At 28.3% G+C, this 11,912-nt stretch overlaps 3 protein-coding genes across 3 annotated transcripts in view; 2 read left to right on the forward strand and 1 right to left on the reverse strand.

Moving 5' to 3' along the window:
• Positions 1-148, reverse strand: part of LOAG_17586 (hypothetical protein) — a gene marked incomplete at its 5' end in the record, with an annotated part of 3,532 nt that extends 3,384 nt beyond the window's left edge. The window contains one exon of the mRNA XM_020450246.1: positions 27-148. Within this exon, the coding sequence (XP_020306113.1) occupies positions 27-148 (122 nt within the window). The remainder of the gene's footprint in view (positions 1-26) is intronic.
• A 5,237-nt stretch (positions 149-5,385) lies between these two features.
• Positions 5,386-6,423, forward strand: LOAG_08719 (hypothetical protein; the record flags this gene model as incomplete). The annotated part of the gene is made up of 2 exons (XM_003144247.1): positions 5,386-5,489; positions 6,219-6,423. 2 exons carry the CDS (start codon positions 5,386-5,388, stop codon positions 6,421-6,423), a joined length of 309 nt encoding a protein of 102 aa, XP_003144295.1.
• A 3,521-nt stretch (positions 6,424-9,944) lies between these two features.
• LOAG_08721 (hypothetical protein) lies at positions 9,945-10,185 on the forward strand (the record flags this gene model as incomplete). Its single annotated transcript, XM_003144248.1, has 2 exons — positions 9,945-10,112; positions 10,171-10,185. The coding sequence occupies 2 exons, from the start codon at positions 9,945-9,947 to the stop codon at positions 10,183-10,185; spliced, it is 183 nt and encodes a 60-aa protein (XP_003144296.1).
• Between the last annotated feature and the right edge of the window lie 1,727 nt (positions 10,186-11,912).

An 11,912-nucleotide genomic window follows, 5' to 3' on the forward strand; every position in this document is an offset into this window, starting at 1 on the left:
ATTTCGATTAATAAATGAAAAGTAACCTTAGCTGTTCCACCCGTTTTTCCACTTGATCCAACATTCCGATCATTCGTTCATTAAAATCATCAACCGATGTCTTCCTAATTAATTGTACCGGAACAGTACGAGTATTACTAGAATTCATTACTGTCTGATGTGAATGATGATTTTGCGTAACCGTCTTGCTCTATGTCAAACAAATGGTTAGCTGATGATGATGATGATGATGAATTTACTGGTCGAACAATACGAAAATTTCTAAAATATAAATCATCATTAATAATATTTAGTATAAATTAGAACTTAAAATAACGAATAGAACAAAAAGATTAATTACTCGAAAAAGAAAAGCATACAAAAATGGATTAATTCTTCAAACATAACTGAAAATTTAAATAACGTTCTTAATAAAATTCAAATATCAGCAAATAGATGCGACAAAAATTAATTACTTTCAAATCAGGAAGTATCAAAGGATAGACTAATATTTGAAATATAAGTAATAACAAGTTGCTATTACAAACTTTTATGACTCATTTTGGTTAATTTCAGAAAGTGTAAATTTAAATAAGAAAAATTCGAATAGTGCAAGATGATGAAGATGATCAGCACTGTTTCTTCTTTCTCATCTAATATCAAGTTTTGTTTTTCTTTTCTTCATCAAAAAATAGGTGAAAACAGATGAAAATTGTTTAACTTATCAATAATTCATTTGTTTTTTTGGACAAAAAAAAAAACTAATCAAATTAATGAAAATATTCCTAATTCTTCCCAAAAAATCAAATTTTGAAAAAAAAGTTTTGGAAATTACCATAAAATAGTTCCAAATTGTTTAAAAAATCTAATTGAAATTTATAAGGATGATCAATTATGCAAGGTTTTAATTATAATAAGACAAAATTAAACATGTAAATATGAAAGGAAAAAGAAAATGAAGTGAAATATTATAATTTCAAGGCATGAATGGATGATTCTTTTTGACGAATAAATTGAGCACCCAAAAATTTTTTTTAAAAAATTGTTAATATTAGATAAAATTTATGCAAAAAAAAAGGTAAAAAATGGAATTAATCCACGTTAGCTTAATTATCTACCAATGCTTATAATTTATACAAAAATAGCTCTATAATTAACGTTTATTATGAAATTTCATTTAAAAGAAAACGTCAGCTGTAAAATTTTCAAATCTTAATTAAATTTTCTGTTTTCTCATTTTTTGTTGAATGAAATATTGCATTCACTATTTAATGCTAATCAATAACTAGTAATTAGAATTACCAAAGGTAGAATATTTGACTGGGAAGAAGTTTAAGTGGATAATTTTCGATTTCAATCTATCCATATATATATATATATATTATATATTTTTTTCATCATTTCAGTTCTTTGTTCAGGACAAAAACTGAATGAAAATTACTTTTAAATCTGATTATTTTATTAAATTTTTGTCAAATTTATTCACCTAATAAATTGAATATTGCCATTTTCTGATTTTAAATTATAATTTTATAATTTTGCCGCAGACGCGGGGAATTTTCCACAATTATAATTTTATTCCAAAAATTTAATTGGAATTTTTATACCACGAATTTTCTTTAATTATAATTTTATTCCAAATAAAGTTTTTTTCATCTTTTTGAAACCATTTTCACTGTTCTTCCACTAATTAACATCATTAATTGAGTCCAACTTTAAATTTAACTCTAAGAGATGAGAAAAACGAATGTGTCAAGCAAGGAGAACGATGCTGCTATAAAAAGGTAAAAAGAAAAAAATAAAGTAATTTCAAAAGTCAACAAATGAATAATTCTTTTTTTTCACCTCAAATCCCTTAAGTTATTTTTTACGTTAATTTACCTTATTTTTTCTTAAATTTTTAAGAGTTTTAATGTTGCTTCAAAGTTTTTTTTTTAAATATATTTAACTCATTTATTTGCCAATTCATAATTGTTTCGATATCACATACCATGAAAATATTGAAAAACAATGTTTTTATTTGTGATTAATTTATAAATTTGAAAATATTACAGGAATAATTTGCTGAAAATAAATAACTGACAATGAATTGATTTCAAAACAGTATTCAGATTTAAAATATTAAATACGAAATGTTATTTAAATCTATATGCTTCGCTCTCTCAGGTAACATTTGATAAATGAGTGACATAATAAACTTTATGATTTGCTCCAAATCGTTTAAAAAAAAAAAATATTTGCTTTCAAACGATTGATTTGAGGATGCTTTTCACTTTTTAAAATTCTTTTATGGAATGAATATGATTTTAGTTAATTGAAGGAAAAAACTATCGATTGATTCAAATCAAAAAATAAATAAATATTTTCTCATTTTATTTAACACAATGAATGCAGTTTTAACATAGGAGAAAAAAAAATCTTTTTTGTAAAGAATAATAAAAGTATTCATTGGAAAGATTTTAGGGAAAAGAAAAAGAGAAAACGAAAAGTTAGAAATTACAAAACTGGTTTTCTAAGATGAAGGACAATTATTTGGCAATACAAATACACAGATATTCATTTCATTCATAAAATTAAGATGAAAAATGATTGTTTAAAAAAAAGAAAAAGAGAAAAATAAAAAAGAAGAAAATAGAAATTCTCATTGTATCACTTCAAATCAATTCACTTGAAATTCAAACTGCTCATTAAATATCCAATAATTAATATCATTCATTTATTCAATTAAGCATTTGTTTTCTTTTAATTCACTAGAAATTGCAAAAAAAAGTATTTTTTGATAGATGGGAATGTAAATGCAAAAGAAATATCAGGATGAATTATAAATATTAATTTTATAATTAATAAAACGACAATACAGAGGACAAATTTTAATTTCCAAAGAAAAAAAAAGTGAAACATTGCTTCAGATTATTATTCAAAAGAAATTATTGCATTACTTTTTAATTACTTTAAATTGCAATTCCAAAATTAAATTACTTTAAAAACTAGTGTACTGTAATAATGTGATAAATGTGACCGTACAATTCACATCACATTGTAAATTAAAAAATTCGAAAGTAAACAAAAAGTACAATAAAATAAAACATCGATAATTGCTATATTTATTAAATCTGTGCAATATTTTTAACAAAAGTTAGTTTAATAAATGAAAAAAGCTAGAAATTAAAGAAAATTAGAAAAATTATTGGTGGGAAAAAAGCTAAGTAATTACGATTTTAATTCGGTTTTTAATTATGATCATTTTTCATTTTATACTTTTTCATATATAATATTTTATTAAAATTTCATTAACTTTTACATTATATCTATCATTTATAATCCATAATTGAAGCAAATAAAACAAACTTGTTCGATTTTTGAAACATATCGATAGAATTTGGAAAAAAAAAAAGAAAAGAGGAGTAAAAATAAATGAAAATAGTTGCATAAATTGTAGAATAGAACTATGGATGAAATAAATAGTTATTTTAACGAGAAAAAAATTACAGTTTAAAATTAATTAAAAGAAGATCATGAAATGAAAAATTCAATTGCTTAAAAGTGGAAAATGATTTATACGGAATTAAATGAAGAATAGAAATGAAATTGAAAAAAAAGTAAGAAGATTAAAATCAAATATTTTGAATGAAAATAAATGAAATGAAATAAAATAAAGTAAGAAGGGAAGGAGAAGGAGGGTTTGAAATGAAATGGCGAAGTTTGTGCAGCTGTGATTTGGCGGAAAACATTACATAAAACATTTGTCCTAAAATTAATAACAACAGGAATACATTTTTACGTTTCGTGAATAGAAAAAAAAAAATTCAGCTATTCTGATCAAACAATACTATTCGTTCATTTTAAATGATCAAACAATTTCAAGAAAAAAAAAAGCGGCAAAAATAACAAAATAAAAATTAAAGAAAAAGGGGTGATGAGGGGAAAAAAAAAAAGAAAATGAGAAAATTGTACGAATGCAATTACTGAAAACTGATTCATCGTAAAATTTCGAAGAATTTTAAGCAATTTCATTTCGTTTAACAAAATGATGATTCATTGTTTGTTTCATTGAATATTTAACCGAAGGAAGTTGATAAGTGAAATTGATGAATGCATGATTGGTTCAAATTTTACAACTTTTTAATTGCTATGATTCATAATTTACATGTTGATAAAAATCCAATTAGTTTTTTCATTTTTTTCTTTTCCCATTTCAATGTTCATAGCGATATGCCATTGGTACTTTATTTATATTTTTGTGGTAGCATTTAAATTTGTTCAAATAATTATTGGAATGATTCATCTATTTTCATTATCTTTTTGTTGCCAATCATTAAAATATGACTATTTTATTAGCAAATTATTTAGATAAGTTAAGAAAATTTGCTATTTTTTGAAATTCTTTTTCTATTTCGTCATTGTACTTTTCTTCTCATTACACTCATTGCTGTGTCACAAATTTCATTATGTCAAGATTAATTAAACAATTTTCCTAAACAAAACAATTCAACTGAGATTAAGTAATTAGTTAGACAATTAAGCGATCATTTGTCTTATTCATTCACAACAAACCAGAATCTCGGAAGAAGTGTGTAATTATGTGGTCAAATTAAAAGAGAAAAAAACCTTAAATTAATGTGGATGAAAATAGCAAAGACGATAGATAGTTTATTCAGGTCACGTAAGAGATGATGAATGGTTTATTCAGGTCACGTAAGAGATGATGAATGATTTATTCGGGTCACGTAAGAGATGATGAATGATTTATTCGGGTCACGTAAGAGATGATGAATGATTTATTAAGGTCACGTAAGAGATTATTTTCAAGCTACATACATCTATATTTAGGATTAAACATATATCAAATATATCAATTTTTATATTGTTTACAAATCGAGGAGATGACATATTGCATATTTACCTACTCACATATTTTACTCAATTAATGTGATATTTGTGATGTTAATGAGTGAATCTTTCTCTTTCTTTTTCCTACAATTTTATAATAAAGCAAATTTTAATATAAAATAATTTAAAATAGAAAAAAGCCGTGGGAAACAAGACTTAAAAGAAAAAAATCAATAATACCATCTTCTATTTTTAATTTTTTAATCCTTTTTTTTTAAAATAAAAGCATATAATATGAGTATAGAATTCAATCATAATTAAATTAAATGATTGAATCAAAATAATAAATTGAATACCCTTGAAATGCCATTATTAATCGTCAGATTGTAACGATTGCAATAACTTGACGTAAAAAATCCGTGATGATTCAGCAAATAATTTTACAATAAAAGATCAGTAATGGAAGAGCTGCTTCTTTTTTTCTCTCTCTCTCTTCGTTAACCTGAAAAAAGTAAATTTCAAATGTTAGTAATTCGATTGTTCCTTAACTTTGTGCTGTTTATTGGTTCAAAATTAATGAAACGTTTCGTCAGGGAACATTATAATCGTCTTTCTGGTCAATTTATTGAATTATTGCATTCGAAGGATTGTGAAATAACAAAACAAATACAACTTGAAGGGTTTTTTTTTTCATAATTAAATATCTTATTTGATTTGTCTAATTAAATTGCCTTATTTAATTTTCAATGATCAAATTTTCAATCAAAAAAGAAAATTCTAAAAAAAAAATTAATATGGTTTATTTGGTTTATTCATCAAAATAGCTATTAAAACCAATAAAACTAATAAATAGATGTTTAGTACTTTATAATAGATATTTTTTCGCTTATATACACAGTGATAGATACTTTTTAACTAATATATTTCTTACTAAAATGCCTTTTTTTTGGTTTTTGGAAAAAAAAAGCCAAAAAAATAATCTTTCAAAGTTGGTTTAAAACTTATTACTTATTTACTTAATTATAAAAGAAAAATTCTCTACCAAATTTTTTATCATCAAAATTTCGGTTTTCTTTCCAAATTCATTTATAAACATTTTCTTAGTACATTATTAATATAATTTCTCTCCCAATCAATTCATTCCTTATCCTAAATAATTAAATTGTGTTAGCATATTACTGGTGTAGTTTCTCTTCCAAATCAATTCATTCTTTATCCCAAATAATCAAATATATCACAAACTTCGTGGTAGGTCTCAGGTCTCAGGTTTTCAGGTATTCCTGTTTTTCTTTTTTTCACTATTAAAAATTTTCCTCTTTTATACCTACTATTACCAATATTTCACAGAGGTAATATACGGTGGCGGTAGTAGGTAGTGGTAGTATTAGTAATAGTAATAGTAACTGTAGTGGTAGTAGTAGTAATAGTAATAGTAGTAGTAGTAGTAGTAGTAGTATAGCAGCAGTAGTAGCAGTAGCAGTGTTAATAGTAATAGTAGTAGTGGTGGTTAGTAGTAGCAGGAGTATAGCAGTAGTAGTGGTTGGGAGTAGTAGTAGTAGTAGTAGTAACAGTAGTAATGATAATGGTAGGAATAGCAACAATGGTAGCGATTAATGATCGCGGTTTTGTCACCAATGTCACTGTGCGACTAAATCGCTTAACAGAGCTACCTCTTTCTGTCAATCATGACAGTTTGTTGATGGGTTGATTTGGTTCGTTGGTTGTTTAATTGCATTGGATGGCACAATAGAGAATTCGTGACAAAAATGTTGACAAATCAGAACTACTGATCATTTGTACATAGATGATAGATGTTGGTATTTCCCGCAAATAACAACAAAATAATGAATTGTTTATAGAACAAATAATGAAAGAAAAAAAAAGGAAACAATAAGTTTTTACAAAGCAAACAATAAAAGAAGCAAAATGACGAGTTTTCATAGAAGAAACAATAAAAACTTTTACGCTCATTTGATTTACTTGTTTGTTGATTAAATTGATCTTTGCATCTATCCATCTATCTGCCGGCTAATCTATTTATTAATTAGCATATTACTATTTGCCTTTTCCTATGCATAGCAAATGAAACAATAATAAAGAAAAAAAAAGGAACTTAAATAAGAACTATTCCTTTCCTTAAAATTAGGGTACATTAAGTTTTTCTAAACCTTTATAATTTTTTTTTTTTACTTATTGAAGCAAAGCTCACCACATTAACATTTAACTCATAATTTCCATATTAATAAACTTATAGATACCTCAGTGCCATAATTTCAAGCGCTGAATTTTAATTGTCAATTTCATATTAAAATACGAAACTAAAAACTTGACATTGAAATTAGTATGAAACTGACAATTAAAATTCAACGCTTGAATTGTTGTCACATTGATGTATCTACAGATTTACTAATTTTAATCATTGCGCCAAAAATTTCACTTAGCAAAATTAATGTTATCACCGGCAATTAATTGCATAGCAATTTTTCGACCCCATTATCAATTAATTGGAAAGTTGTTTTTTTTTCTCTTAAATAATATACAAAGTCCTCAAAACTACACAATGTTATCACTATTATTTGTATTTATTTTCCTAAAGAAAGAATTAAACATTTCCTAATATGGCAACTGAAAAAGAACAACAACGAAAAATTATAGTATGATGTAGTTTATGATAACCTTATTCATCCAATCATTTGTTATATACCATAATGATATTGGATTATTAAAATTAACGTCAAAATAAAACTAGTACAGTATTATAGAACAAGTAACAAAAAAGGGGGGAGAGAATCAACAGGACAAGGTGGTGAAATCCCGTGAGTAAAATTAAGACGACGAAGAAGGCGATGAGAATATAAGCTGACAATACGTGGGAGAGGGAAGGGGGATGTCACAAACGGGATTCTGGTATTTAAGCACGACTACAGTTGTGGAAATGATTGACAATCATGAACCATGCTAAAGGTCAACTTAATCTCCATGATAATTCCAAGTAGAGTTTCAAAGCTTTGTCCGCAACCCTATATATATTTATGGAAAAAATCCCACATAGTTTTTTTTTTTTGCAATGAGACACGCACTATACGGTCCTTTACGCTTATCTGCCGTACTTCGATCGCCAATTACACTATCTCTTCTTTGCTCCCATTAAATTTAATGCATTTCCTGCAGCATATCTACCAGCTCGACGAAGGATGACCCCTTATATCTCAAACCTATTAACAAAAGGACAATCAACTATTATTGATGACAACGACAAGGATTTGTTTGTCAAAATTGATCACCCCCAATAAATTTCTATCACCGACAAACGACCTCTATCGCTGATTTGAAAATATAGCTTTATCGTCAAAATTATTAGTGTCTTGAGCCGGGATATCATTTATGGTAATATAGAGCGCAAATCCGACGAAAGAGAAGCTCTCAACGAAATGAAAGAATTGGATTTAAGACCATTCGACTAACACTGTATAAACATTATGATGCACGAAGAGAATATCATTATCAAGGAAATGATGGGAAAGTCGAAGCACATGTTGAAGTGGCTAGAATATTTTAACAAAGAATGGAAGGACTTCCTTCATTCGAGCGGTCTTCCGTCAATGACAGAATGGAAGGAAACATGAAGTGCGGAGAACTGACAAAAGATAATCAAGGAGTATTAAAACTGATAGAACAATGAATGGAAACAGTGCCAATTCTAAATAAATATAAGGATGATTCAGAAGATAAAATGCAACATTTATAGAGTTTGATTTGATTAATCTCAGATCAAAAAGTAATCCGGAAACAACTGTGAGAACAAGAAGCGATAATCAAACTGCCTTAATTACAATTATCAGTGTTTAGCGGAAATCCTCGACACTGATAAGCACTTTGGAACGGCTTAAAGGCAGTGATGCACAACTAGTATATACTGAACATTTAGAAATTGAATTATATTATTTGTCGCTTTGGAAATGAAGCATTATAAGCAGTTAGTGGGTATGAGATCGCGCCAAAGAAATACAATGGTATTCAAAAGATAGAGAAATATAGTGACACATGTATGTGCTGTTACATGTCTGAATAGAATGATCTTTCCTGAATCTGAAAATAAAATCGTGAATGGAAAACAACAATTGAAAGTATTGAAAGATAAATCAAACAACTGCAAGCATTAAGGAAGAATCTGAAATATACGATCTCACAGGTGATTATTGAAACAAACCGGAGGATATCCTCATTAAAGTAGATGAACGAAGATTAACGGATAAGTCTTTGTCGATGAGCAGACTGAGATAATACCTAAGAGAGTTAATGAAGTTGGAAGAAATAACTCAAGATCAAACTTCCGTTAGTGAATTCGAGAAAGAACAAACTCGATCCACCATGAATAGAACAGTTCAAGAATGAAACTTCGACTTTAGTTGTAGTTAAATCAAGTGGTGATAACTCAAAAACAGCAGTCGATAGGACGAGGTTGAACAGAGACCAAATTTTGAGAAACCGAAGGTCTGGTGTCCTCCGTAATAAGAATCATTGGGATGACAAAAAACCATTGGATAATTTTTGAAGGTTAGACCTTGAAACAACAAATCGGCCATTTCAGTGTAACTAAAGCATACCCAAAATGTATGAGATCAAACCACCGTTAATAACTACGGAATGAAAATTATTACAATATTTCCACTGTAAATCTCCATATATTATCATCGCTCTGCTATAGAGGGCGTTATTTAAATGGACAAAATAAGCAAGGAAATTGATGGAACCAATGAGCACAACTAATTTAGTGGTTGATCAAAGTGATCCAGGAGGAGTGTGTAAAGAATTAGTATAGTCAATGCGAAAGTTCCGGAGATAGAGACAGAGGCGTTGGTGCAATTTGACCAAAGTGCGCAATTGTCATTCGTTTCAAAAAAGTTGGCAAACCAACTCAATCCGCAAGAAACTATGAAGGAGGAAATAAGCATAGTTTCATTCAGCAAAAAATTACAAAAAAAAAAACTCAAAGAAAAGGCGAAGATTGGCATAAAGAGATCAGCGAAAGAAAATATCATTTGTAAAGAACACTTCGGGAATTACCTAATGAAATGCAAGGGGTGGGAGATAAACCAAATGGATATGTCATCTGACGAAATGTGATCAATTAGATGGGTAAAAAATTTATTGGAACAACCTATTTGGAAACAACTTATTGGAAAGCATTGTACTTATCGGTACCGATTATTTGGGCAAATTTATCGGATCAAGCAAAATCAGAATTTTTCCTGTTCCAGACAAAAGCTAAAGGAACTGGATATGTGAGTAATGCTCTGAAGGTAATATCAGTCGAGGCTGTTGTAAAGTGACTATAATTATAACATTGATCAATTTTAGAAGCTGGAATCATAGGCATTAGGATATCTAATGAAAATGACGACGTCGTTTTCTAAAACAATTCAAAAGGAACATTATTAAACGGAAAGCAAAATATCAAGTCAGATGGCCGGAGAAAGTATCAGTGGACAAATTAAAAAAGTCATTATAGACTATGTTTCTGTCTCAAGACATTAATCAAAAATTCCAGAATAATGAAGTCTTATTTCAACAGTATCACGGAATTATTCAAGATTAGTTGAAGTCGGAGATCATCGAAGAAGTTTATCTTGGAATAGATCAAGAAGGTGTCACTCACTATTTGCCAGGTTATATCCCCACATAAAACGACAACGCTGAGAATTTTTCATGATGCTTCGGTACATCTCAAATGCACGAAAAATCTAAAGATATTCTGTACCGGGGGATTTGTAATGCTTCCTAATTTAGTCGAGATACTCTTACGCTTCTGAAAAAACAAAAATACTGGAGTAGTCCTCGCTTCTCAAAAAAAAAAAGTGTGAATAAAGCAGAGGTGGAGAGGGCATTTTTAAACAAATAGAATTATCTCCCACTGACAGGTGTTGTATCAGATTTCTCTGGATAAGGAATATTAAGAAACCAGTCACTAAAAAGAGTATAAGGTGCTGTCGCTTTAAAAGAATCCTACTATTGTCGACACTAATCATCATTTGGAAACCGATGGCAGTAAAACTACGATAGAGATCAGGACAGCTAAAGAAATGAGAGAAACATTGAAGAAATACTATGAAGTGAAGAAGAACATTTTCAAGATAACTACTTTTTTTTTCCCCAACGACGAAAGCTTCAATAACAAATAATCGAACAAAACCAAATCATTAGTAGACGTAACGAAAATTCTCGACATTACTTGGATAGATGGTAAAAGACACCATGGAATGATACTATTTCATCAAGAATAATAATACTTGGGATCAAATCCTAAACAAAGATGATAAGATAATATAGAAATCTCTGACTAAGAAATGATTAACGGATGTTATCGAAGTATTATAACGAGTAACAGAAAAAAAAAAAAAAGAAAACAGAATGGATGCGAAGTCATGCCTTTATTGATGTTTCAAATGCAGTACATTCAACAGCAGCGACATATGCTTTTAAACAACAATGCTATAAAGACTGAAAAGTCAAATCTAGCTCCAATTAAAGGAATGAATATATCTTGATTGGAAATGCTTCCGATACTTACTGATATACTAGTAAGGCTCGTTATGCAGCGATTAAAATAAAACATTCTCCAATAATTCTATGAACGAATTCGAAATGTGAGATATATTGAGAAATCTAAAATCATTCAAAATTGTTATCATGATTCATACGGGAATGATAGAAATACGGAAAGTAAAAATTTTATTCCGATATATTCCAAGTGAGCATAACCCTATGAAGATTGCTACAAACTACAAAAAGGCGTCCTCCGGAAAAATTGAAGAAATATGAACCAAAATGGTTAAAAGAATCCGAAGTTAAGTGGTCCCAACGGGAATATCAGACTATGAAAGAATACAAAGAGGAGGAAGAAACAGAAGAACGAATCATTGAAGAAGTTATGAGTCAAAAAATCGAAAATATAAGCTTTTGGGTCATTGACACAAAAAGACAACTATTTGAGTTCGTAAATTTATTGAAAGAACAACAAAATGGAAATTATCATAGTTAAATGCGCTACTGATAAAAGGATATTGATTAATAGCGAAAAATCATAAATTAGCTAAATGGAT

Source organism: Loa loa (genome assembly GCF_000183805.2).
Source record: "Loa loa unplaced genomic scaffold supercont3.97, whole genome shotgun sequence".
In the NCBI taxonomy this organism is placed as follows: domain Eukaryota; kingdom Metazoa; phylum Nematoda; class Chromadorea; order Rhabditida; family Onchocercidae; genus Loa; species Loa loa.